The sequence below is a fragment of the Panthera onca genome, chromosome E2, assembly GCF_046562875.1.
Source record: "Panthera onca isolate mPanOnc1 chromosome E2, mPanOnc1 haplotype 2, whole genome shotgun sequence".
Lineage (NCBI taxonomy): Eukaryota > Metazoa > Chordata > Mammalia > Carnivora > Felidae > Panthera > Panthera onca.
This window is the reverse complement of record NC_138353.1, coordinates 20,040,481-20,068,172: the sequence shown is the minus strand read 5'-3', so window position 1 is coordinate 20,068,172 and position 27,692 is coordinate 20,040,481. Positions and strand designations below refer to the sequence as shown.

The following is a 27,692-nucleotide window of genomic DNA, read 5'->3' as shown; positions in this document are numbered from 1 at the left end:
TCAATAGAACAATTCCAGAAGTGAGAGAGATGATGGCATTGACCAACAGAGATTCTTAAACAGCTATTATAAATATGCTCTGTATGTTCAAGACAGTAGAGAAATGGATGAGGAGAGATGAGAAGAGAAATGGAAAATATAAATGACTCAAATGGACCTTCTAGAGATGGAAAAATGCAATATATGAGGGAAACCATACACTGTATGGTTATAAAAATACAGATTAGACACTGCAGAAAAAAAGATTAGAGAACTGGAAGACAGCAATAGAAACTATCCAACTGAAGCAGAGAGAAAGAAGACTGAGGGAATAAATGAACAGAGCCATCAGAGACCCATGGGACAATATCAAGTGGTCCCAGGAGAGGTGACAGAAAGAAGAATAGAAAAGAATATTGAAGAAACAACAGCTAAATTATTTCCAAGCTCAGTCAACCTCAAGCAGAATAAACATAAAGAAACTACACTAAGGGACATCCTAATTAAATTGCTAAAAACCAGTAACAAAGAAAAATTATTAAAAGAAGCCTGAAAAAAAAAGACATATCATGTTCAGAGGAACAAAGATGATAACAACAGCAGATTTTCATCGGGCACAATGCAAGCCGGAAGGCTATGGAGAGCATCTTCACACTGAATGGGGAACAAAATTCTCCAAATCAAAAACCTATCAACTTGTAAGTTTTTTACCCACCGAAATTATCAGTATAGTTTTATCATTTTCCCAACAGAAGTACTCTACTTTTTAGATATTTGTTCCTCCAATGAAATACAATTCATTGTTATAAACTGATGTTGTTTCTATCAACTTTGCTAAAATCTCTTATTATTTCTAATGATTTCTCTTTTGGTTTATATTTGAGTAGTATGGGTTTTTCTGCCCTTTCATTTTTGACCTTTCTGCACCTCTCTGACTGAGATGTATAGCTTAATGGCAACACAGGGTTGCCACTGAGAATTTAGCTACACCACTCCATAGTATTTCTGCCTCGCAACCCATTGTGTACGGCCTGCGTGAGGCCTTGAGTGGATGCTAGCCTCCCCCACGCACAGGAATTTGGTCACATCCTGCAGAGTCATGGGTAAATGTAAATTCCTGGTGGTATTCCTCCACGTGATAAGCATTCTCTCCACATCCTAGGGCCTTCCCCTCACTGCCTCATAGGTAAGACGGCCCGAAGCTTACCAAAACCCTGCTCTTTTTAGTTTGAATTGACCAATCTGGTCTCCATCCAAGAACCCTAGCATGTCACTCACAGACGCTCATGTACCCAGGCACCTTGCCTTGACCTCCCGTGGGGCCCCTCTAGGTACCTGTGAGTTATAAACTTCTCTATTTCACTTTTCTTTGTGGTCTCACTATGGCTCACCATCCAACCTCCCAGGGCTCTACTTAACAAATGTTAATTTAATATTTAGTCTATTTAGTGTGTACCTACTCACTCCTGATACATTTGCCTTTAAATCTAACTTTTTACTTTGTGTTTTCTATTTTATCACTTGTCCTATTTTTTCTTGCCTTCATTTGGACTGATTAAAAAGAAAAATCATTCTTTCCCCATACTAGTTTAGAAGTTATACACATTCTGTTTGCACAAATTTCATCATGTATATTTTCACACTATAGAATGAATCAACACCTTTCTCCTCTCCAGAATGACATAAAGACTTTAGAAGACAAACTCCATTGACTCCCTTCCTGATTATATGCTGTTATTGTTGTGCATATGAATTCTATGTATTTAAAATTAAAAAAAAATTTTTTTTAGGTTTATTTTTGGGAGAGAGAGAGAGAGAGAGAGAACACAAATGGGGGAGAGACAGAGAAAGAGGAAGACACAGAATCCAAAGCAGGCTCCAGGTTCTGAGCCGTCAGCACAGAGCCTGATGCGGGGCTCAAACCCATGAATTGCGAGATACGACCTGAACCAAAGTCAGACACTTAGCCGAATGAGCCACCCAGGCGCCCCAGAATTCTATGTATTTTTAAATCCCAAAAGATATTGTTCTATGGAATTGATGTTCACTTACATTTACTAACATACTCACTATGTCTTTTTTTACTCTTATTTCTACCTTGTTTCTGATACATCCACGTCCGAATTATTTTCCTCCTCCTGATGCATACTCTCTTTTAGAATTGCCTTTAATGTAGGCTGCCTGGTGGCAACACTCAGTTTGGATTTGAAAATATCCTTATTTTGGCTTCATTCCTGAAAGGCATTTTCTCCAGTGATAAAGTTCTAGCTCCTTAGGGGTTCTGTTTGTTTCCCAATTGACATGTCCCCTGTTACCTGTTAAACACCTTGCTGTGGCTGAACCGCTCTGAAGGAAACCTGTCCTCTGCTCTTTCGCTAAGACAGCTCTTCATTTACCCGACTGTGCTTGCGCTCCTTGGGCAAGTATAATCCACGTGTTGTCACATTGTCTTCAGTTGCGGAAGACGCCCAGCTGTCATAACTCTAACTCTCCGGATCAAATATATCCCTATGTCGCTTCCTGTCTGTGATCTACTGATACCACGACCTTGGAGCAGTCCAAGCCATCCTATGGTTACCTGCTTCTGATCTATTTTTCAGTTCACTAATTCCCCATCCTGATATGTCTCATCTAGAGTTAAGCCCATCCAGTGAATTCTCAATTTAGGTTACTGTATCTTCCAGTTCTAAAAATTCTGTTTCTTTTTCAGACCCAGTATTGTGATGCTTTTTAGTTCTCAGAAGATATTTTGGAGGCTTTTATTTCTTTAAGCCTAACAGCCACCAGTTGCTTTATAGTCTTTGTCTGATAATTCTATATCTGGACTCTTTATGTGCTACTTCTATTGGTTCCCAGTCACTGTCTGTCTGTCTGTCTGTCTTTGTGTCCTGGACACTATCCTTGGAAAATTTTTAGGAGTAAGGAACCTTCCTCCAGAGAGGACTGAGGGCTGGTTTGTTTCCGGTTCGCCCTACCCTGAGGATGAAACCCTTTGGAGTCCCAGCTCGCTATTCATTTGTGGGTGCTGGGACTGTCTTGTCCTTCTGGATCCACTGATATTTCATTCAGGTATATCTGGGTGTGGGTCTTTTTCATTCACCGTACCGGGTACTCTGCGGGTCCTAGCGTTAGTCTTCAGAGACTTCAACTATGCCCTTCAACTATTAATGTCGGTCTGCCCATTTTCTTCAATCTTTCTTTCTGAGGTTCCTGACGATCTAAGGTTGGACTTCCTGGATGGGTCCTCCATCTATTACCTTCCTGTCCATTCCCAATTGTCTGTCTCCTTATGCTCTGGCAGAATTGACCAATTTGTCTTTTGGCCTTTCTGATTTTCTTTAGATTCTGGTAATCATTTATTTAAAAAATTTTTTTTGTTAACGTTTATTTATTATTGAAAGACAGAGAGAGTCAGAGCATGAGCAGAGGAGGGGCAGAGAGAGGGAGACACAGAATCTGAAGTAGGCCCCAGGCTCTGAGCTGTCAGCACACAGTCCGACACGGGACTCAAACTCACAAACTGTGAGATCATGACCTGAGCTGAAGTTGGACGCTTAACCAACTGAACCACCCAGGCGTCCCTCTGGTAATCATTTCTAATCTTGCTCTTAATAATTGCACTTCTTTTATGGCATTTTATTGTTTTAGATCTCCTGCATTCTCTATATTATCTGTTTCCTTTTATTTGTTTTTTTAAGTAGGCCTCACGCTTAGCACGGAGCCAAATGTGGGACTTAAACTCACAACCCTGAGATTAAGACCTGAGCTGAGATCACGAGTCAGATGCTCACCTGCCTGAGCCACCCAGGCGCCCCATCTGACTTTCCTTTGAAGTGAGTTTCTCTGCTTACGTAGGTCTCCCTCTTTCACTGTATTTTTACCTCCTTTATATCCAATGATGCTTGTCATTTGTTCACATCTAGGAGTCTGCTCTTATTTTAGGATGAAGAACTGGGTATTTGGTAGGTATTATATAAGGAGATGGCTTTTCTGCCCTGGCATCTCCCTGAGCAGGCATATCACTGACTGCTGAGCAGGACTCTGCCTACACAGATGAATTCTGTGACTAGTCAGCTACCCTTTAGGCTAGAACCCCCCTGCCCCAAAAGCCAGAATAAGGAAGGCTTTCCTTGTGTAGACACCACTAGTCACCCCAAACCTTTAGCTCTCTCTAAACAAGTTTGCTAACTTTCTTTAGAGGTGGGGTGACACCCTGGTTCACATCGTGGGTAGACTCAACAGTTGTAAGTGATGATAAAAGCCAAGAACAATGTAAGCCTCCAGGCGTGGCCACCACACAGCTCTAAGTCAGCTGGACAGCTCCCCATGAGAATAACCTCCTGCCCTCTCTTGGGCCACAGTTCCTCCCAGGCAAGCTGCCAACAGACAGAACAAACAAGACAAAATGGAGAAGCCACTCCATATTTATGATCCGCACTTCCCTGAACCAGGAGAGGACAAATGACACATAGGCACCGTCCCTGGACACTCACCGAGCATTCAGTTTAACCCTTTTATTCTATAAACACCTTTCTCTCAGGACCTCATCTTTGCCCGAGACACAGCCCTTTCCCAAATTCCTCCTGAGACTCCCCTCACTGTAGGAGCTGGGTCAACAGCTGCTTCGCTGATGACTAGTAACTAACTGCTCTGGTACATGTGGCGGATCTCTTACTACCGGATCAGTGTGGGAAGGGAGCCCCCTACCTGAGGCAACCAGAGGGTGGGCGCACTTTGGCTCCCTTCAGCCCAACTCCAAGGTGTCCTTGGCTTACCTCATGTCTGTAGTATTCACCTTACTTTGTCTGTTTTTCTACCCAATCTTGGTACAGCCTCTACGGACTTCCCCGAATTCACACATTCCATCCCTCATGAAGCCGTGCCCCTCTTCCCATGTTACAAATGCTCTCTCCAGTCAAACACTGTGCCCTCCAATAAGGAACCATCAGAGTCAACACTCCGTGTTCACCCTCACTGCTCCACCCTCTACCCCACCAGTCAACTCTGAGCACAAAGCCTCCTGGAAAAAGGCTGGCACAAAGGCCTTCTGTCATCTTCTAGTAGGGACTAGTTTACTCTCTACCACAATGCTCCTCTCCTATTTTCCACTTACAAGAGATGTGGTGACATGTTTGCCTTTTCAACATGTTTGCCTTGTCTGCCATTGCCTTTGCCATTAGTGGCTTCCTTCTGAAGGTTTTCATATCTTCTACACTCACATCTAGAATATGTGCCTATGACACATCCACAAAAAAACATCAGCCACAGGAGTGGGTGTTTGAGGGAAATAAAATCACAAAGAGGAACATAATCTCAAAAAACTTTCCTTCCTCTACTGGAATAGAAAAGTAAAGTACAGGTATGGCCCAGACAACATGTAATAGTACAGCGAAAACACTGGGTTCCAGCATTTACTGACGCACCAAACTAAGCACTTTACATGCCCTAACTCATTTATTCCCCCACGTCAACCGTCTTAGCTGAATGCCTAACCATTTAAAAAATTATTTCCTCCATTATGAAAATAATGTATATTCATAATAGAACACAGGTAAAATATTTTAAAACAAAACACAAAGAAAATTTAAATTACCGTTTTGATGGTTAATTTTATGTGTCAACTTGGCTAGGCTATGGTGCCCGGTTGTTCGGTCACACGTTAGACGGATGCTGCTGTGGAGGAATTCTGCAGACGTGATAAACATCTATCGGCAACTGACTTGAAGTAAAACAGATTACCCTTGATAAGTGGGTGGGTCCCATCCAATCAGTTGAAGGCTTTATGAGCCCAAACTGAGAGTTCCTACAGAAGGAATTCTGCCTCAAGAGTGTACCACAGAAATCCTGCCTGAGTTTCTAGCCAGCTGGCTGCCCTGTGGATTCTGGATTTGCCAGCCTCTATAATCGTGTGAGCCAGTTCCTTAAAACAAACCTCTCTCTAGAAATATCTATATACACATCCTACATATATCCATCGTTTTTCTGGAAAACCTCAGCTACTAATACACCCATTTCACCTGCCAAAGAGAATTTCTGTTAATATTTTTCCATTCTTCCAGTCTTTTTTTCTACGTACTTATGGCATATGTGAGTGTGACCATATACAAATATGTGTGTGTATGTATTTATACACATAAGAAATACATATAAAGACCCACATATTAGAACAGTCAACTCATTCCAGTTTGCCTCAGACTCTTCCAGTTTTAGCACTGTTAATTCCCACATTCTGGGAAAACCTCTCGGTCCCAGGTAAACCGGGATGGTTGGTCACCTTAATACACATACATACATATGCTTTCTTTCTCTTTAAATAAAATTTTCCTTTTAAATAAAATTGTGATCATTCTATACATACTGTTTTATAATCTAATCTCTTCATCTAAAAATATATTTTTTCCCTTGAAGTGCTTGGGTGGCTCAGTCAGTTGAGTGTCTCTTGGTTTTGGCTCAGGTCCTGATCTTGTGATTCATGAGTTTGAGCCCCACGTCGGGCTCTGCACTGGCAGTGCAGAGCCTGCTTGGGATTCTCTCTCTCCCTCTCTGCCCCTCCCTTGCTCGTGCTCTTTCTCTCCCTCTCAAAACAAACAAACAAACAAATAAAGAGCATTTTATGCTTGTATCCTTTAATTGAACCAGTTCCCTATTACTGGATATCCAGGTTTTCTATTCTACTAGTTTAAATTATCTTTGGGTCCAGAACCAATAAAGGCTGGAACAGTAGGGGGAAAAGAAATCACGGACGTGCGCGCACACACACACACACACACACACACACTCTGCAGATGGCAGCCCTCAAAGACAGGCATAGCGTACTTTAATAATAAAAGATTTACCATTCTCAGTCCCGGACACCTGTGTTGGTGCAGCTAATAGACTCCGAAGAAGACAGTGTGACCCCTCTCCTCTCCTCCTAAAACCACACGCACGGTGACACGCTCACACTTGTGAAAATGAAAAGACCCTGTGTCCTTACCTTTTTAATTCGTTTACAATCGAAGCATGGACGTTCATTGCAATTTTGCCATCCAAGCGTGTTTTTAGTTCCTGGCATTCAGTACGTAAAATTTCCATTTGCTCCTTGTTTTGAGTGAGCTCCTTTTCTTGGCTCTGGGTTTTAGTCTCCAGAAGCATGAGTTGTTTTGTCAGCTTAGAAACTGAAAAATGAGATGGATAAAGACTTGGTACAGAAGACTTAGGAAAACAGGATTCCTGATTACTAGGTAATACCAAGGAGAGCCAGCTCATAAAAAATGATCTTGAAAAAAATCTTTTGGGGATTTAGAAATTAATACTAAAGGCCTTGTACTTAGAAATTACTGTCCCTATATTAAATGTTCCCTAAATATACATTTCCCTACTGGGGCTCAATTTATTTATTATTATTTTTTAGCAGGTTCAATTTGTTGATATCATAGTTGATAATATATGATGTTAAACAAAACATGATTTTAGCCTTCAAGGAACTGACTTTCCAAAGACTGAAGCCTTAAGTCACACACAGATACACAAGCACAGACACACAACATCGATATTATCCCTGAAAGTGCAAGACTTTCAAGTATTTAGAGACATCAAATATGGCCCAAGTACAGACTGAATTTATTGCTTTTCTTCCCTTTCCTCATTAAGTTACGTTTTCTGTCCTGTATCTAAAGGAAATCGTAAATATTTTCAGCCTGAGCAACACCGTAGAACATAATGATAAGATACTTCCCAGACAGCTGTTGGAACCGGCACTTAGAAGTCTTAGAGCATAAAACTTTAAATCCTTGTACTCTGTGAAAAGTTAGTTGGTCAAAATGAATAGCTCCCTCTGGGAAATGGGAAGATAAGATAGGCAGCTGACTAAACCAGACAGGCCTAAAGGTTGGCCCTATTCTCCGTGACCAGAATAGTCACCACACCTGCTCAGATCCACTACAGTTAAAGAAATTAAGCGCAGGGAATACAAAATTAATTTTCCCTGCCATCTCTGGTCTTGAAAACAAAGACAGGAGGCTCAACGACTTTCTCTTTCCTCCGCCCCAGATAATGCCAGAGGAAAGGCACATATGTCCATGCCACGTGGAGTTGAAGGGGAAGTCCTGTGGAAGAAATGCCTATCGGACGTGCTGACAGACACTGTCGCTTTTAAACATGACCTGGCTCGTGGAAACAAATGGTGTGCCAACCCAGCGGCTTCTGAAGAAGTGGGGGCCTTAGTGCCCAGGGTGGAAAGGGCAGTCATTAAATAATCAGGAGCATTTTCAGTCGGTAAGGCATCCGGCTCTTGGTTTCAGTTTGGGTATGATCTCAGTTTGTGAGTTCTAGACCCACATTGGGCTCTACACTGGCAGTGTGGAGCCTGCTTGGGATTCTCTCTCCCTCTCTCTCTGCCCCTCCCCCCCATCTCTCTCTCTCTCTCTCTCTCTAAATAAACTTAAAAAAATTTTAAAAAAATAATCAGGAACATTAGGGAAAACAGAAGGGAGGGGTTACATTGGCTCACGCAAGACAGCTTGTATTTTGCCCTCCTGTCCTGTGTTATTCTTCCCTGGAAAAGAAAAATCAGTAAAGCACAGGGGGAAAAATGCCACTACCTTTTGTGCTCATAAATTTGGGGTTTAACCAAAGTAGAAGAAATGACTTAATCTGGTCCACTTCAAAGTCCAAGGCCATATGCTCTGGGGCTCCTAGAGGCAGGGAGGGACACATGGAGAGAGGGGGTGCTCACAGAAGGTATCGAAGGGAAATACAGTCTATCACAGCACACACAGCTCTGACGAAGGGCAAGGTCACACAGAAACTGTTCAGAGCGAGTGAGTTCTTATTACTCATGCCACAAATGTTCAGGAACAGACCCTTGCATTGTTTCAAATATTCACCTCCCATGATTTTCCCCTCTTACGAATGGCATTAGCACCCCCAAACCCAGTTCTGCAGATTCGAAATGGGTCACGTACATTTGCTTTACAAGAATTACAGAATAACTGGAAGGACACTGCGGAGCCTAAGAGAAAGGAATCACTGCGGTAATGGTTGGATATGTTGTAACATAAACAGCTGCATTTCAGTAAAGAACAACACATTCTAGAAAACGTGATTTCCCCCATTTTTAATTTGAAGGGGATCTCTACCAGAAGGGGGGGTGGTGCAAGTATGAGACAACAGTGATATCACAGCATCATCATTACTTGATGGAAAGATGGCTCACCTTCCTGGAGACGCTCCTGGTGGGTGTCCTTGACTTTTCTTTGCTGAATCTCCAACTGCTCTATCAACAACTTGTTTTCCTCTAAAACCAGTTCTGCGTGAGTCTGAAGCTGACGCCTACAATTGATTTACAAAATTAAATACTGCTATTCAGGTACTGAATGATTACAGAGACACTCCAGAGTCTAAAAGAAAGCAAGTAAGGGGTATCTGGGTGGCTCAGTCAGTTAAGCATTCGACTTTGGCTCAGGTCATGATCTCGTGGTTCATGAGTTTGAGCCCCACGTTGGGCTCTGTGCTGACAGTTCAGAGCCTGGAGACTGCTTCAGATTTTTTGTCTCCTTCTTGGCCCCTCCCCGGCTCACACTCTCTCTCTCAAAAATAAATAAAAACATAAAAAAAATTTAAAAAAAAATAAAAGAAAGCCACTAATGTGTTGTAGGTAATGACTATCTGGACAAGTTTCAATACTAAACATCTTTCAAACACAGTTAATCCTCCCACTCACATTAAACTGGGAAAGGACAGTAATAAAGTCTCCATTATGAACTGCTTCAGTAACTTTTTAAAATGTTACATTTCAAACATATACAGAAGTAGAAAAGAAACAGATAATAAACCCTCATGTACACAACACCCACTATGAACAATTATCAAATGGCCAATCTTGTTTCATCTATATAAACCTCCAATCCCAAAACCCACTGGATTATTTTGAAACCAGTAGGTAATTAGTACTGAGGAAGAATTTAGGAAGTTTCCTTTTTTTTTTTTTTTTTTAATTTGAGACAGAGAGAGAGAGAGAGAGACAGAGAGAGAGAGAGCCCACAAGCAGGGGAGAGGGGCAGAGGGAGAGAGAGAAAGAATCCCAAGCAGAATCCACTCTCAGCATAGAGCCCAACATGGGGCTCCATCTCACAATGCTGGGATCATGACCTGAGCAGAAATCAAGAGTAGGACGTTTAACTGACTGAGCCACTCAGGCTCCCTAGAAGTTCTCATTTTAATTGAGAAGTACTCACTTGTAATCAATAGCATATTTGTCCCAAAACGATGACTTTGTTAAAATCCTCTGGCTGGTTTCTTAAACCATACTAAGTACTAAAAGTCCCCAACCTTAATCTCACATGAGCAAACCCTTCCCTTACAGAGGGTGCCAAGTAAATCCCAGCCCAGCTCAACCTTCATGATTGAAAATTCCAATCGGAATGAGCTGAGGGGGCCTCGGAAATCTGGTTAAATGCTTACCATTCAAAGCAAATGGTAAACCAGTAAATTATCTCAAGTTTTCACTTTAAGCTCAAAAAGGGAAGTGGAGGAAGGAGAGAAAAAAGATGAAAAGAGTCAAGCTACAGCAATGATCTCACTCCAGTAGTGGCTGCACATTGGCTCCTCGGCACCCATGATGGGAGGGAGCTGCCCTGCTGTCTGGGAGGGACAGAGTCCCAGCCCCCCTCCCCGCCAGCTCCCAGCTGTGGCCCCACAACTGTCCTGCCTCTGACAGACCAGCCCCACTGTGGACTTTCTCGGGACTTCTTTCTTCCTCCCTCCCTCCCTCCCTTTGCTCTTTTTTCCCTACCTGCTTCCCTCCTTCCTTTCTTTCCCTTCCACCATTCCTTCTTTTCTTTCTTTTTTAAATATTAGGGATTCTCCTATTTCTTAAAAAAAAAAAAATTTAAGACCTCAGATTTAGTTTAGTACCCCCTCCTATTTTACTTATTTATTTTTATTTTTATTTTTTTTTAATTTTTTTTTTAAACGTTTATTTATTTTTGAGACAGAGAGATACAGAGCATGAACGGGGGAGGGTCAGAGAGAGGGAGACACAGAATCTGAAACAGGCTCCAGGCTCTGAGCTGTCAGCACAGAGCCCGATGTGGGGCTTGAACTCACGGACTGCGAGATCATGACCTGAGCCGAAGTCGGCCGCTTTTACCGACTGAGCCACCCAGGCGCCCCCCCCCCCCCACTCCTATTTTAGAGGCAAACTGAGGCCCGTGAAACATGAGCTATCCCAGTTGGTCAGAGGACATCAGGAAAAGAAATGCAGAATTTAGTTATGGCCCAGAAGTTCATGGAGAAATTACGTGAAAATAAGGAGACAGTTTCTACTGACGTGTGAAGTTGGTGTGCCCGAGTCTCTGGTGGGGACGTCCCGTACCTGGCACCTGTGCAGGGACAGGGATCAGCGGCCAGGGAGGTGGGGGGGGGGGGCACGAGTGCCAGGGGTGCCCAGGAGTGCCAGGAGATCTGCTCACAGGACCCCTCCCCGGGGTGGAGGGCAATGAGTTCAGAATAAGGGAGAGGCCAGATGGGGGGGGGGGGGGTGCCTCAACAGGCACCACACAGCCCTAACATCTCCCCAACCATGGCATAGACCACCACACCAGAGCAGGGTGCCAAGGGCCAAGTGCACGTGTGGATTTGAAAGTGGGGTCTTTCTTCTGCTTATTTATTTGATTTTAAGGAGAAGTAACCAGGTTTGACTTGCATTTATGTACGAGGTCAGAGGAAGAACCTGACATCCCAGTTCTCTCGAGGGCTCTTGCAAGCAGTCTAAGTGACCTGCTTTCTAGGGTGCTATTCAAGGAGGGTTGAGGGGAGGCACCTTAGGAGCCCTGACAGAAGAAAATCCTAGTTCAACAGTGGAAACCACAGTGCACCAAGATCCAGTAGCTGCCCAGGCCAAACCCGACTGACACATCAGTGACCATCACATCAGGGAGAACCCACCTGATGGTAGCAATGCTGTTGTCTCTTATTCCGAATTCCGGGACATCACATACGGAAAGTACTTTAATTTTTTTTCAGTGATGTTAAAACATTTAAAAATTACTAAGTATAACATAGAAAAAGATCAACGTGAATAGCTTTTGCTTTCTTAGTCTTGCCTGGGTATTGCCCTTAGACTTTTTAAGACCTCTACTTTCACGTGTTCATTGACTAGGCCTCTGTTGCCACTGTGCTGATGAACAGGACATCGCCTTGCCCTCGAAGAGCTCACCGAGCACAGTAAGCCCGACACGGAGACACACAGGTAGGCACAGCATGGCAGGTACCAGGACAGGGTGTATGTTTAGGGCCGTGTCAGAAACTGAGACAAGGGAGCAACTGAGGAATTCTGCCTCCAGGGAGAGGCGCCGACCAGCATCATTTGATCAGGGCCATTTGAGCAGGGCCCTAACGGATGAGTAAGAGGCAGGAGGGGCATTCTGGGGAGAGGCAGCAGCACCTGTAGCAGGACGGAGTGAGGCAACACTCAGTTGTCAGGGAATGGAAGGCCACGGAAAGGGCAGGCCAGACGGGAGCTAGTGGTACGGAGCCCCATCCTGAGCTTTCTGTGCTAAAGCTCTGGAACCGTCACGAGGGCAAAAAGGATGTGGCTCAACAGGTTTGGAATGGGAAAACTGTCCTAGAGAAATACAACATCGGAACATAAAAAGGGAGAGAGAGTAGATGGATTTCAGGTTTAAAAAGCTATTTCAATTTTATTTTAGTTTTTAAAGTTTGTTTATTTTGAGAGAGCGAGAGAGCGTGTGCACGCACATGCACGCACGTGAAGAGGGGAGTAGCAGACACAGAGGGAGAGAACCCCAAGCAGTCTCTGTGCTCTCTGCACAGAACCCGACTCAGGGCTCGATCTCACGGAACTGTGAGATCATGACCCGAACCGAAATCAAGAGCCCGGCCTCAACCGATCGAGCCACCCGGGTGCCCCGTAAAAGCCTATTTAGAATTTTAAACGTAATCTTTAAAATTCAAGTTTAGAATAGATCACATTTTCACTGTGCCTTATTGATTTCTTAGAAACTCTCCCTGAAAATGTTTTAGTGAAAAAAAGGAAAAGGTATCTGATGGTTTAATAAAGTTTATTCCTCTCATCTTGTTTTCTTTTGAGCTAGCAGAATATACCAGAAACACACTTGCCATTCCTTGCTGGTAACAGGACTGCTTCTATTTAGCTCCTGATGCAATTCTTCGTTTTCTTTCACCACTTCCTGGACCCTCATCCTAAACATCCTCATTTCCTCCTGAAATACAAATGTATATACACTGTAACACACACACAGACACATGGCGCTACTTCTCAGCCTTAGCGCTGTCGCTGTGGCTCAAGTCAAAGGTCAGCGGCTTTCTAGCAAAGTCTCACAGCAACAGCTGCCTTAAGCTGTGTAGCAGCACCAGGCGCCTGCCCTCAGGGAGCTCCCCAGTCTGGTGGGAAGCAGGACACAACCGCGATGCTGAGTACAAGGGACAGAGAACATCAGGTTTTAAACACTCAGTTCCTGATTTGATAACATTTTCCTATGAGTGCCACAAGTTGAAAAGATAAAGGCAGGTCAAAAAAAAAAAAAAAAAAAAAAAAGAAAGAAAGAAAGCAGAGACCTAAGAACACTGTAATTTTTCTTTTGTTTAAAGACTTTGGAGGATAAACTGGAAATTTTTAGATAAAAGTAAGAAATTTTCATCTGAATTAAAGGGTAGGGGTTGGAGTCTATTTTTTTTTTTTAATGTTTATTTATTTTTTTTAGAGAGAGAGAGAGAGCGCACGTGCAAGTAGAGAAGGGGTAGAGGGAGAGGGAGACAGAGGATCCGAAGCAGGTTCTGAGCTGTCAGCACAGAGTCCGATGCGGGGCTCGAACCCACAAGCCGTGAGATCATGACCTGAGCCGAAGTCGGATGCTCAACCGACTGAGCTACCCAGGTGCCCCTGGATTCTCCTAATTTTGGCCCTTTATGATCACAAGAAAGCCTCTCCTACAGGAAGCCATCAGTGAGGACAGCTCCATCCGTCATTCACCCAACTAAGGACTGCTGTGGGGCCCGCTTTTGCCTCCTGTGTTCTTGGCACTCTTGCTGGGCCTCCTCCGTCGCTGCTTTTCTCAGCCAGCCCTCAGTCAGCTTCAGTGTCTTGTGGCGTCCTTCAGCACGAGACAACCTCAGATGCCAGTCTGCATTCTCCTCTCAGCTATTAGACATTTATGCTTATACCCAGTTAACTTAACCATGCCATGTAGCTTCTTTTTTACCTTTCTGCCCAAACACACTCCCCAGTGGCTGACAGCTCTTTTACAGAACAGGGCTCAGGTAAACTAAAGCCCCCAAGCCAGGTGCTTGTTTTGTAAATAAAGTTTTACTGGAACACAGCCACACTCATTCATTTGCACTTCGTCTATAGCTGTTTTCATCCTTCCACAGCAGAGCTGAAGAGTTGCTGACAGAGGCCACAGGGCCTGCAAAGCCTAGAATATTTACTAAATGTCTATTTACAAAGACTATTTCCATACCCGTTTTAGAAGGAGCACCAAATTAATTTTGTTAGTTGTTTGGCTTGATAGTTAATTAGTATAAGATTAATTCACCCCTGGGGCACTGAGTGGCTCAGTTGGTTAAGCTTCTCTTCATTTCGGCTCAGGGTCAAGGTCTCAGGGTTTGTGAGACTGAGCTCTGCTCTGGGAGGGCAGAGCCTGCTTGGGATTCTCTTTCTCCCTCTTTCTCTGCCCACCCCGCTCGTGAGTGTGTGCACATGCTCTCTCTCTCTCTCTCTCAAAAAAAAAAAAAAAAAAGATTAATTCATCCTCTTACAAAATTAAATGTCCAACAGGAAGTCTAGAAGAAAAGGTTCAAAACCGTACTACGTGGACCACTGTACATGGGACAGTATAACAAGGAAGGCTGGGTGACTTAACAGACCCTCTCAGCCAGAGAGTCCAGAAAACCCAAACTTTTCTCTCTGGATCCTTCCAATTCCAGAGATGTCTTTGGTCACTTAAATGAGCACACAGAGAGGATGGGACCTATACCTATAACAGCCACGTAGCCTTGGCCGCCTGTGTAATGAGAACGGGGTCTGCTGTCGGAGGCCCTTCCCACCACACAGAGTTGAACAAGGCAGAAATGAGCAAACACCTGGCTTCCTCACCACCACCACCACTGGATTTCTCTGGGGTCAGCTCTTCAGAGAGCTAAGAAGCATCTGAGTCGGCCTAAAATATCTCTGGCCTACTCTCCCCATGTCTGCCCAATGTCCCTCCGCAGTGGAGCGTGCAGCCGCAGAGCGCCAGGAAAGGAGCGGCCCCTGCTGCTGTCTTCTCTGCACACCCAGAGCCCGGCCCCCCCGGGGCTGCCGGCCTGGGAATCCGGGCTTCTGATGGATGCGGCACCATCCCATCCCTCCACACCCCGCTCACCTATCCCCGCGCACCCCTCCGGCCCCACTGATCCCTCCCTCCCTCTTTCTTTCTCTTCCTTCCTCCCCTCCCCCCCACCTGCACCACTACACTCCTTCCTCCCTTTTCTCCCCCCTTCCAACATCTGAGTACCCAGGAGATGTTGGGCATACCTATCTTCAAAATGTTTCTTCAAAGTTTGAAGTGGTCTTATTTTTTATAAACCTTGTCCTGAGGCATTTGCCAGCCTACCTGAAGGGTGGCATTGAGCTCATCCTTCTCTTTCATCCTGTCTTCATATGCCAGTAACAAGGGTGACAGGTACTTTGTATCCAACTGAACACAATGGAAAAAAGAAGGTTATCATAGGTCTTACATCTGAACACAATCAGCACGTTTTTAAAAAGGTAAGAAAATCTACTTAATTTGGAATCGTTTTTAACATCTATTCAATTATAGCCCAGAAGGCGTGGGCCTGAAATGAAATAACTTTCACTTACCAACCAGGGTGGTGTTGGACCCTTTGATGGGAGGCCGTCGATATTTAAAGTCTAAGAGCAAAGCACATGGTGAAGGCAAATTAAACTACACTTCCTCTGATATTTCAAGCCTTAGATATGCTTTTTTTTTTTAATTAAATTTTAAATTCCAATTCTAGTATAGATCACATACAGTTTTACAGTAGTTTCAGGTGTACCACATAGTGATTCAGCACTTCCACACCAACACCCGGTGCTCATCACAAGTGCCCTCCTTAGTCCCCATCACCTATCTCCCCCTGCCCCCACCCCACCCCCTTCCCTCTGGTAACCATCAGTTTCTTCTCTGTAGTTAAGTATCTGTTTCTTGGTTTGCCTCTCTCTCTCTCTCTGTTTTTTTTCCTCTGCTCATTTGTTTTGTCTCTTAAATTCCACATGAGTGAGATCATATAGTATTTGTCTTTCTCTGACTGACTTGTTTCGCTTAGCATTATACTCCTTAGCTCCATCCATGTTATTGCAAATAAGCCTTAGATATTCTCATTCTAGACCGGGCATCAGCATCTATGCATGCACATGCATACATGTGTGCATGTATGTACAGATGACCACTTTTTTTCTGAAATGTTTGAGAGACATTTGCAGATACCATGCCCCTTTTCCTCTAAGTACTTCAGTGTATATTTCCTGCCAACAAACATTCATTCACTCAACCGCAGTAACATCATAAAAGTCAGGAAATCAGCGGGGGGAGTGCCTGGGTGGCTCAGTCAATTAAGCATCCAACTCTTGATTTCGGCTCAGGTCATGGTCTCACAGTTCGTGAGTTCGAGCCCTGTCTTGGGCTCTGAGCTGACAGGGTGGAGCCTGCTTGGGATTCATTCTCTCTCTCTCTCTCTCTCTCTCTCTCTCTCTCTCTCTCTCTCTCCCCCTCTCTCTCCCTTTCTCTCTGCCCCTCCCCCACTCACGTTCGAGTGTATGCGTGAGTTAACATTATGCTATGTGAAAGCAGTCAAGAAAGATCACATGTTGTATGATTTCGTTTATATGAAATGCTCACAACAGGCTAATCCACAGACACAGAAAGTACATTAGTAGTTGCAGGGGCCAGTGCAGGTGGTGGGGGAAATGGGGAGTGACTGCTAACAGGTATGAAATTTCTTGTTGTGACGAACGTGCCCTAAAATTGACTGTAGCGATTGTTGCATGATCCTGCAAAGACACTACAATAATCACTGACTTGTACACTTCATTTTTTAAAAAGATTTCATTTTTAAGTAATCTCTATACCCCACATGGGGCTTGAACTTACAATCCTAAGATCAAGAGCTTCACGCTCAAGACTGAGCCAGCCAGGTACCCCTGAATTGTACACTTTATATGGGTGAACTGGTGAGCATGTGAATCTCAAAGCTGTTATTGCAAAATGTAAACTTAAGTCTTACTTTAAAAAGAAAACCAGGGCACCTGGGTTAAGTGTCCGACCTCGGCTCAGGTCATGATCTCACAGTTTGTGGGTTCAAGCCCTGCATCGGGCTCTGGGCTGTCAGTGCAGAGCCTGCTTGGGATTCTCCATCTCTTCTCTCCCTGCCCTTCCCCTGTGCTCTCTCTCTCAAAAATACATAAACATTAAAAAAAAATTAACAAACAAAATCAGAAGCTTGTGGAGCTGCCCTGAATTCTCAGGAACCACATGAGAACAGGTGTCCTCTCTGGCTTCCTATCCTGATCCCAGCAGGGGACAGTCAGCTGCACATCCTGACATGTCAGAACCCCCAACCCGCCCCCACACACCCCTCACGTGCACTATCCTCTAAGGGCAAGGACCTGACCTTCTGGCCCCTTTTTGCTCCTCGCGGCATCTAATACAGTGCTCTGCTCAGTGAGTTTATCGAATTCTGTAATCCCTGTTTTAAAGAAAAAACGAGTCTGCTTTCTTCTTTCTGTATGCCTCCACTGTGAAAGCATTCCCATCACCAAGCTAATTACACACCCATCACCTCATGTATTTATCTTTTTTTTAAAAAGGAAAACACTAGTTCTATTCTCTTAACAAATTTCAATTATACAACACAGTGTTATCAACTATAATCATGTTATCCATTAATCCTTAGATCTTACTCGTCTTGTGACTGAAAGATGATACTCCAGCCTCTCCCATTTCCTCCAGCCCCCAGCCCATGGCAACCACCACTCTACTGTTTCTGTAAATTTGACCTGCTTTTTTTTTTTTTTTTAAGATTCCACACAGAAGTCATACTATGCAGTATTTGTCTGTCTTAATTCACTTAGCAGAATGCTCTCCATGTTCATCTATGTTGTTACAAAGAGCAGCACTACCTTCTCTTGTAACGCTGAATAATATTCCAACATATGATATTGTATTGTATGTTGAGAGAGAGAGAGCGCGAGCGAGCGAGCATGAGTGAGGGAGGGGGCAGAGGGAGAGAGAGGGGGAGAGACAGAATCCCAAGCAGGCCTCATGCACAGGGTGGAGCTGGCACAGGGTTCCATCCCATGACCCAGGAATCATGACCTGAGCCCAAATCAAGAGTGAGATATATAGATCTCTCTCTTTCTCTCTATCTCTCACATACACACACATTTTTGCATATACATTACATTTTCTTTATCCATTCATCCGTGGAGACACGTAGGCTGTGTCCATATCTTGGCTGTTGTGAACAATGCTTCAACGAACATCAAAGCACAGACATCTCTTCAAGACAGTGACCTTGTTGCCTTTGGACATATACCCAGAAGTGGAATCGCTGAATCATATAGGGGCTCTATTTTTAGTTTCTTGAGGAACTTCCATACTGCCCTCCATAGTGGCTGCACAAATTAACTTCTGACAGTGCAGGAGGGTTCCCTTTTCTCCACACCTCACACTTGCCGTCTCTTGTCTTTTTAATAATAGACCTGCTAACAGGTGAGATGACAGCTCATTAGGACTTTACTTTGCATTTCACTGCTGGTGAGTGGTGCTGAGCACTGTGGGTCACTTGTAGTTCTTTGGAAAAACGGCTATTTAGATCCTTTGCTCGTTTTTAAATTATTTATTTTTGTGCTATTGAGCTGTAGGAATTCCTTGTATTTGGGGGGCATTAATCCTTTATTGGATATGTGGTTTGCAAATATCTTCTCGTTCCACAGGCTGCCTTTTCATTTTGTTGATGGTTTCCTTTGCTGAGAAGTTTGATGTAGCCTCACTGGTTTATTTTTGTTTTGGGCGTCAAATCCAAAAAACCATCACCAAGACTGATGTCAAGGAGTTTTATGATTTCAGGTCTTATGCTCAAGTCCTTAATTTATTTTGAGTTGATTTTGGGGTGTGGTGTAAGCTAGGGGCCCAGTTTCATTCTTTTGGATGTGGACATCTGGTTTTTCCAATCATTTATCGAAGAGAATGTCCTTTCCTCATAGTATATTCTTGGCTCCTTTGTCAAAAATAAACTGAGCATATATACATGGGTTTATTTCTAGGCCCTCAGTTCTGTTCCATTAGTCTGTGTGTTTGTTTTTATGCCAATACCATACTGTTTTGATTACTATGGCTTTGTAGTAGCTTAAAATCAGGAGGTGGGATGTCTCCAGATTTTGTTCTTCTTACTCAAGACTGCTTTGGCTATTGAGGGTCTTTTGTGATTCCACACAAATTTTATTTCTGTGAAATAATGCCATCTATTTCTGTGAAAAATGCCATCAGAATTTTGAAAGGTACTGCATTGAATCTGTAGATCACTTTGGCTAGTATGGACATTTTAACTATTAATTCTTCCAATCTATAAGCACAGAAAAGCTTTCCATTTATTTGTGACTTTAATTTCTTTCATCTGTATGTTTTATGGTTTTGGGTTTTATCTTTCACCTCCTTTGTAAATTTATTCCAAAGCATTTTATTATTTTTGATGCTATGATAAATGGGATTTTCCCCCCTTAATTCCTCTTCCCAATACTTTGTTGTTAGTGTCTAGAAACACAACTGTTTTTTGTATATTTTTGTATTGATTTTTCAAATTTACTGAATTCAATTATTAGTTCTTTTATGTGTTTTCTTATTACTAAGTTGCCTCTTTATTTTAGCTTAGAAAAGTATGTTTAAGGCCAGTTTAGTGGTGACGAACTCCTTAAGCTTATGCTTGTCTGGAAAACTCTTTGTCCAGCTTTGTCAGGTAGAGTATTCTTGGTTGGCAGTTTTTGTTTTGTTTTGTTTTTGAATACACTGTGCTACACCCTCCTGGCCTGCAAAGTTTCTGCTGAAACATCTGCTGATATTCTTATGGGAGTTCCCTTGTGTGTCATAAGTTATTTTTCTCTCTGCTGTTTTTAAGATTCTTTCCTTGTCTTTAACTTTTGACAGATTCATTATAATGTGTTTTGAGTGGGTGTCTTTGGGTTCTTCTTATTTGGAACTCTCTGAACTTCCTAGATCTGGAGGTCTGTTTCTCTCCCCAGATTAGGGAAATTTTCAGCCATTATTTAAATAAGTTTTCTGTCCCTTTCTCTCTCTCCTCCTTCTGGGACCCCTGTAATCCACTTGATAGCGTCCCATCATTCTTTTTCATTTTCTTTTTGCTTCTCTGATAGGATGAATTATACTGCCATGTCTTCAGCTTCACTGATTCTTTCTTCCACTTGTTCTAGTTTGTTGTTGAACCCCCTATTGAATTTTTTGGTTCAGTTATTGTAGTCTTCAGCTCTATGCTTTCTGTCTGGTACTTTTAAATTTTTTTCTATTTCTTCGTTGAAATGCTCACTTTGTTCATGCTCTCTGGACCTCAGTGAGCATCTTTATCACTGTTATTTTGAACTATTGAGTAAATCACTTACCTGGACTTCATTAAAATCAGTATCTGATTTTTTTGTTTGGAACATACTCCCTTTTTCCTGCATCTTCCTGGACTCTCTGTGTTGGTTTCTGTACATTAGGAAAAACAGCCTACCTCTCCCAGTTTTGACAGACCGGTCCGGTATAAGAGACGAGCCTCGTCAATCAGCCTGGCCTGAGCTCCTGGTTGCCTCTCAAAACTCTGTGATTATCCAAGCCACTGTCTTTGTTCTTAGTGGCTCCCAGTAGTTGAGGGCATACCAAGACTCATTAATTTCCCAAAAGGGAAGGCTGTATTTAGCACCCAGATGCAGGCTGATTGGAAGCCAGACCCCAGGCAGCAGCTGGGAAAGTAGGAGGTCAAACCCCTTCCAGGGAAAAGTGGGAGGTGGGTGTTTTGCCTGCTCCCCCTGTGCTGAGCCCAGTGAGTAGCTGCACCTGTGTGCACCATCCCTATTTCAGAACTGCTGCTTTGCTTGCTAGTCCTGCGGGAATCATGAGCCCAAGTCCCATTGGCTATGAGAGCCAGGTGATTTGGGGGACCTGTGAAAACTAGTCTGCTTTCTTTCCAAAGTTTGTACCCCAAGAGACAACAGCTATACCTGGAGGAACAGGACTGAGAATGGAGCCGAAGACAAGGACTTTTACTCCTTTATTTGCTTTTGTATTGTCCCCAAATTTTCTTTACAAAGAACCTTTATGGCTTTTTGTTTTGAGAAAGGGGGAGGGGAAGGAAGGGCAGAAGGGAGGACATAGAAAGGTCCCCCGAAAGACTGTGCTTTGGATGTGCCATTTTATACCAAATAATAATAAATATGAACCTTTCGGGGCACCTGGGTGGCTCAGTCGGTTAAGCGTCCGACTTCGGCTCAGGTCGTGATCTTACAGTTCATGGGTTCGAGCCCCGCATCAGGCTCTGTGCTGACAGCTCAGAGCCTGGAGCCTGTTTCAGATTCTGTGTGTGTGTGTGTCTCTCTCTCTCTCTTCCCCTCCCCTGTTCGAGCTCTGTCTCTGTCTCAAGAATAAATATTTAAAAAAAAAAAAAAAAAAATGAACCCTTCAAGAATGGAAAGCAATTCAACAGCAAAGGCTGAAAAATAAAAAATCAGAAAACTGATATTTTAAAATTGAAAACATTACCTCCTCCTTGGATAAATGCCTGAATTTTGTCTGATATCTACTCAGTTCTACATTCAAACGATGGACAGTCATTTTCAACCCATCATTTTCATCCACTAGTTCTTGAGCCTGTTTCCTTAGACAAAGTAGTTCAGGTGCAGCGACTATGGGGGAAAAAAAAAGAATTTAATATTAGAAGAACTTACATCAAATTGATCAAGATTTTACAAAAATTACAATCATCTGCTCTTTTTTCTCTTTAGGCTCACAAGAGGCAGTGGAGGACAGATATATAGGTATTAATGAATAAAAGTCACAAAATTTTTTTAACACTGAAGAGTCAACGGTGTTTTGGAAGTTTATGCATGTGTAATTAAAGTAAAATGAAAACTGTAGAAAGCAAAAGTCATTGTTTCAAATGATATACATAAAATAAATGTAAAATTTATTAGAACTAATTACCTTCCATAGAATAGCAATATCCTTTTAGAAAGCATAACAGAAAAGAGATTCCAGGGGGTGCTTGGGTGGCTTAGCTGGTTGAGCATTCAACTTTTAATTTTCACTAGGGACATGATATGACCGTCATGAGATCAAGCCCTGAAGATTCTCTCCCTCCCTCTTTGCCCCTCTCTCCTGCTCACGCTCTCTTGCTCTCTCTCTCAAGAAACAAAACAAAAAGAAAAAAAAAAAAAAGAAAAGAAAATAGATTCCACAAAGTAACAGCACAAATAATATAAAGTTGTCGAAATAAATATATGCCTCAGGGAATGCCTGGGTGGCTCAGTCCAAATCTGTTTTTTTTTTTTTTTAACATTTATTTATTTTTGAGAGAAAGAGAGAGAGACAGAGCACAAGCAGGGGAGGGGCAAAGAGAGAGGGAGACACAGGATCTGTGACAGAATCTGAGCTGTCAGCACAGAGCCTGATGCGGGGCTCGAACTCTTGAACTGTGAGATCATGACTTGAGCCAAAATTGGACGCTTAACCAACTGAGCCACCCAGGTGCCCCTGGCTCAGTCCAACTCTTGATCTTGGCTCAGATCATGATCTCACAGTTGTGAGTTCCAGCCCTGCACTGGGCTCTGTGATGACAGTTGCAGAGCCTGCTTGGGATTCTCTCTCTGTCTGCCCCTCCCCAGCTCACGTGCTGTTTCTCTCTTCTTTCAAAATAAATAAACTTAAAAAAACAGAACCTTAAATATTATAATACAATAAAAACATTAACATCAGCAAATATTACAACAGAAAATAGTAACTTTCAAATAAATGAGAAAATAAGTGAATTCTTCTCTGTTCCTTTAATAAAAGAACAGTGTAGTTACCCCCACCTTCCTGAGAGGATGCTTTCTTAGCCTCTTTCAACTTTCGATTTTCTTTTTCTGTTCTTTTCAGTTTTAACTGTAGTTCTTTCAATGCTTGTTTTACTATGTTAAGTTCAAGAGTAAGGGTTTGATTTGCATTGCTTAGATGCAAGTTTTCTTCTTTTATTTCCTGGAACTTCTCTTTGGTTATTTCTAAACATCTCTGCCGTGCTCTACCGGTTATATCTGGAAAGGTACAGGGAAAAAGTTTTTTTAAATGTTGGTTTTTACAATTTTACATCAAAATTATAAGAGACTTTATCTCCAAAACCATGCGAGTCACTTCTTCACGTCCAGCCTCACGCTGTGTTCTTCAGTCCCTGCAAAGAGAACGGCCTATACAAGAAAGAGTGGGTGTTCTGTTGAGGCCACTGTAAGCCACAGGGAGAGAGGCAGGAGCCGAAGGGGGCCCTTGCATATCATAATGTGTAAAGTAAGGGTTCTGTCCTGCAGGCTGCCAGGAGCCAGAAAAGGTTTTTAGGCAGAGGTGTGAAAAGGAAGAGGCTCTATTCTCACATGAGCCTCTGGGGCCAGCAGGGAAGAAAGTGAACAGGAATGAGGTCCAGTCCAGAGGCAGGGAGGCCAGAGGGCCCCAGAGTGAGGGCAGAGAGGAAGCGACATACGAGAGAGGGACAGGCCCAGAGCTGACCAGGTGTGGGCAGTGAGGGCAAATCAAGGAGGGCTACCAAGACCTGCGGCTTGAAAGACACTCAGCCCGACAAGGGACACAGATGCATCGGGTAAGTCAAGCTCAGTTTAGGACACAGCCCCACTCTGAAGGCGGACTCAGCTGGAGAGACGGAGGAGCCACCAGCCTGTGGGCACCAGGGAGAGGAGAAGCCAGAGGTCACGAAGGATTTTAAGAAGGAGTAGCAAGAGATTGGGGGAGAACACAGAGCGACGTTCCGTGCAGAGAGATGCTCACGGAGGTCACAGGAGGTTAAGGACTGCAATGTGCTCCCTGGCCCAGGGCATGCCTCTGAATGGAGAGAGGCTAGAGGCAGAAACGGAGTTGGAGGTGGGGCGTCAAGAGTGGGAGGGCCGGTGGCTCCAGACTGTGGCTTGGCACACACCCCAGGGGGCAGGCAAGGGCTAGCGGAAGGACTGGTGGCTCCAGATAGCCTCCCTGACCCCTGATACACGCATATCCAGTCGCTAGAACATGAAAGGGAAGTCTAAGAAATGAATAACTCTGCAGGTGCACTGAAAACAAGAGGGCAACTCGGAGGCATTTCAGAAATAAAACATTGGAGACTGGATGGCAGATGGAGACTACAGCTGAAAACATGCCAGGAGAGGTCAGCTAGAAAAGGTGGTGGATTCCCGGCCTGTGCCTTGCCCTGGCAGGCGGCGGGGACACAAAGTGGCCCCGATTTGCAAACGCTGGCCTCCCAGTGCCTGAGCACATCCCCAGGCGACATCCACCCACCATTCAATGTCTGAACACTTGGACCCTCTCTTTTAGGGCACAGGTGGAAGATCAACAGGTGCCTCCTCTTCCCAAACACAGTAATGGGACAGAAGCAACAGCTTGTATGGGGGAAAGAAGTGACTTTTATTTTAGACAAGATGATTCTGGGTAACCTCTACGATAATAAGGTGCTCACCATAATTAAATTTAAAAGGCAAATACCTGGGGACGGTGGAGGCTTTTCACATAATGGTGGTTTTTCATCCTAGAGAAGGAAACACAGTGCTGAATTAAGAGTACTTAGCATCTCCTAAAAACAGACTGAAACGAGCAGCTGGGTTTTTGTCTATCACATAATTAAATGCGCTTCTTTCCCTGCACTTTGGCTCCTGGAGTTTGTAGCCTGCTGCAGCTTTAGAAACTCTAATATCCGTTGTTTCTTTTAGCCGAATCTTAAACCTTAAGGGTCTTCCCCTCCTGGTGCCTCCTAGGAGGCAGTAAAGGAGGTCCTGTTCGGGCTTTCTTCCCGACTCTCCCCCGTGAGTTCAGCCACCATGTTTTCACATGTAGGTCTCACGAGGGACAGGCCGTCAGTTCAAGTTTGGAAACACGAGATGGGGCTGCGGGTGTCGACCAGTTAGAGGGAACTCTAACTGGGTTCTTCTTCCTTGGGAAAAGCAAAAAGACCCCACTGGCTGCAGAGAAGCGCATTTCCAAAGTGCTGAGAAAAGCGTAGGATCTTCCTTTTTGACCAAAATTTAGAGGAAAGGGAAGGCTTTGACCTTTTGCTCATTTTTCCAGTACACATCAATCTGATATGAAGTTTCTAATTTCTGCCGAAAAAGTAGATAAGGTTATGAAATGAACTCTACTGAGAAATCTTTAGTTTTTACATTCCTATGGCATCGGAGGATTTAAACCTAAGTTAAAACTATTTTCATGTTTGTAAAAAAGAAAAAACAAAACCCTATTTCCATGCTTGCAAATTTGTTATCATCTATTCATTCCTAACCCCTCAAAATGTTACATTCATTTTTAAACTATGGAAAATATGAGTTTCTTCAGGTTTCAAAAGTATTTAAAAAAACATTTAATGGGAAAAGACTCGTAAGGGAAGTTATCCCCCCTACAAATCACAAAAGTTGTTTAAAATTATGGTGGAAATTCTATTTATTGAGAAAATTGGTTTTTAAAAAATGAATCCTTCTGTGTCTTCTGTCTCTCTGCCCCTCCCATGCTCATGTTCTGTCTCTCTCTCTGTCTCTCAATAACAAATAAACATTAAGAATTAAAAAAAAAAAAAAGAAAAAGAAATGAATCTTACCGTTAAATTCAGAACTGAAGGTTTGCCATCTGATTAAAAGAAGAGAGAGGGAGAGGAAAACGTTTTAAAAGCAGATAAAGACATCTGACAACTCACCAGAGCATGATCGCAGGAGCCTGGCTTCTACCGATGAGATGAACAAGCGCCCCCCCCCCCCCCCCCCCCCCCCCCCCGCCCAGGCAGGGGGCCTGACCCACCTGCTTCTCTCCTTATCCTGTTAATTCTGGAGCACCCCGTTGGCTCACATGGTTGCAGAACCAAGGCCAAACTCCTCGTAGTGACTGAGCCGCCCCTACCTTTCCAACACCGCCCCATCCCCTCTTCTCTCTACATGTGCCACCCAAAGGTGCTGAGGCTTGACTCCCCTCTGCCTGCAAGTAGCATCTGACCTGGTCGAATAGTTGTTCTTTGAAGCAAACTGCCTCGGTGATACAGAGGAAAGCAAATCTTGCCCAGTAATCGCTTTTAATTTACAGATACACATTTGTGATTAAGGTACTTCCTGAGGAAGGTAATCTTATGCCCTAGGGTGCCCGCACCCTTTGATGTAGTGAAAAGTCGGTTGTTCGTAGCTTTCTACAGTCAACTTACAGAGCAGAAATAGCTGGATGAAAATAAATTAGAACTAATAGAATTCAGAAAGACAGACAAAAGTGCTTAAAGATACACAAAGGACTGTAAATCTATTTCCTGGTTCATTACAATTACCAGCACCTGAACAATATTGACCCACTATTTGTAACTGAACTTTCCATCAGATGTCCCGGGGCAGCCTAGACTGGGGCATGGGACAAAATCCCGCCTTGTCCTTTGGAGTCCGGCCTCACGAAGCCGATTGTGCCTGCCACCTTCTGGAGCTGCAGCGGTAACTGCTCTCCAGCACTGTGCTGCCTCTGCAGCCCCCCTCAGTGCCCCAGACTGCGGCTCCCCATCTGCGCGTCCTTCCCCCAAAGCTGCAATATGAGGGGAGGGGCCTGTGGCTCTGTCATCTCTGGCACATAGTAAGTGAGCATCTGATGAGCAAATGTGTAAACTGATACAAAAAAAGTTTGCATTCTAAATAACCTTTGTGATGGTTTTGATTTGGTATCACACGATACTGCCTCAGACCTACTGCCCTCATATTTAATGGAATCTTGGATGCTCCCCGCCCCCCTTAAATTCTTCAGGAAGCAAAGTTGGGGAAGGGCAGGGGATTCATGAAGAATGGCAGGATGCTACCAGCTGTAGAGGGTGGATGGTGGGTACATGAGAATTCAGCTTACTATTTTCTCTACTTTTGTACGTTTGAAAATTCTCATGATAGGGGCGCCTGGGTGGCTCAGTTGGTTGAACGACCGACTTCGGCTCAGGTCACAATCTCAAGGTCTGTGGATTCGAGTCCCACGTCGGGTTCTGTGCTGACAGCTCAGAGGCTGGAGCCTGCTTCGGATTCTGTGTCTCCCACTCTCTCTACCCCTCCCCTGCTCACGCTCTGTGTCTCTCTGTCCCTCAATAATAAATAAACGTTAAAAAAAAAATTAAAAAAAAAAAAAGAAAGTTCTCATGATAAAAATTTTTAAAGGACAACTCATCTATTTTCCTAAGGAAACTAATCATCTCTGTTGTATCTCAGTCACCAATTTTTCAGAAAAAGAACCAGAATTGGCATCACCCGAGTTCACTTTGGTAATGTATATACAGTACACTGGGCCCTGTGGATACAGTTTGTTTCCTGTTTCCTCATTAATCGTTTCTCAAAACCACGACCAGACTCCTTGCCCTTCTCGTTTCTACAATCTGCCAGGCAACTGGTATCAACTATTCAAATCATAGCAAAA

The 27,692-nt window shown here is 43.6% G+C and overlaps 1 protein-coding gene across 8 annotated transcripts in view; it reads right to left on the bottom strand.

Moving 5' to 3' along the window:
* The window catches only part of CEP89 (centrosomal protein 89), a 69,601-nt gene that overhangs the window by 16,266 nt on the left and 25,643 nt on the right, over positions 1 to 27,692 (bottom strand). For 6 of the 8 annotated variants that reach the window (XR_009615412.3, XR_009615413.3, XM_060650910.3 and 3 more), the window contains 9 exons: positions 25,873 to 25,901; positions 24,771 to 24,813; positions 23,099 to 23,323; positions 21,795 to 21,937; positions 15,845 to 15,895; positions 15,597 to 15,680; positions 13,102 to 13,205; positions 9,176 to 9,291; positions 6,956 to 7,136 (listed from right to left, as the gene is read on the bottom strand). Coding sequence is in view for 6 of the 8 variants with exons in the window: in XM_060650910.3 (XP_060506893.1) it covers positions 6,956 to 7,136; positions 9,176 to 9,291; positions 13,102 to 13,205; positions 15,597 to 15,680; positions 15,845 to 15,895; positions 21,795 to 21,937; positions 23,099 to 23,323; positions 24,771 to 24,813; positions 25,873 to 25,901 (976 nt within the window). In the remaining 2 variants the exon portion in view is untranslated. The remainder of the gene's footprint in view (positions 1 to 6,955; positions 7,137 to 9,175; positions 9,292 to 13,101; positions 13,206 to 15,596; positions 15,681 to 15,844; positions 15,896 to 21,794; positions 21,938 to 23,098; positions 23,324 to 24,770; positions 24,814 to 25,872; positions 25,902 to 27,692) is intronic. The other 2 variants (XM_060650907.3, XM_060650909.3) reach the window with 1 other exon arrangement.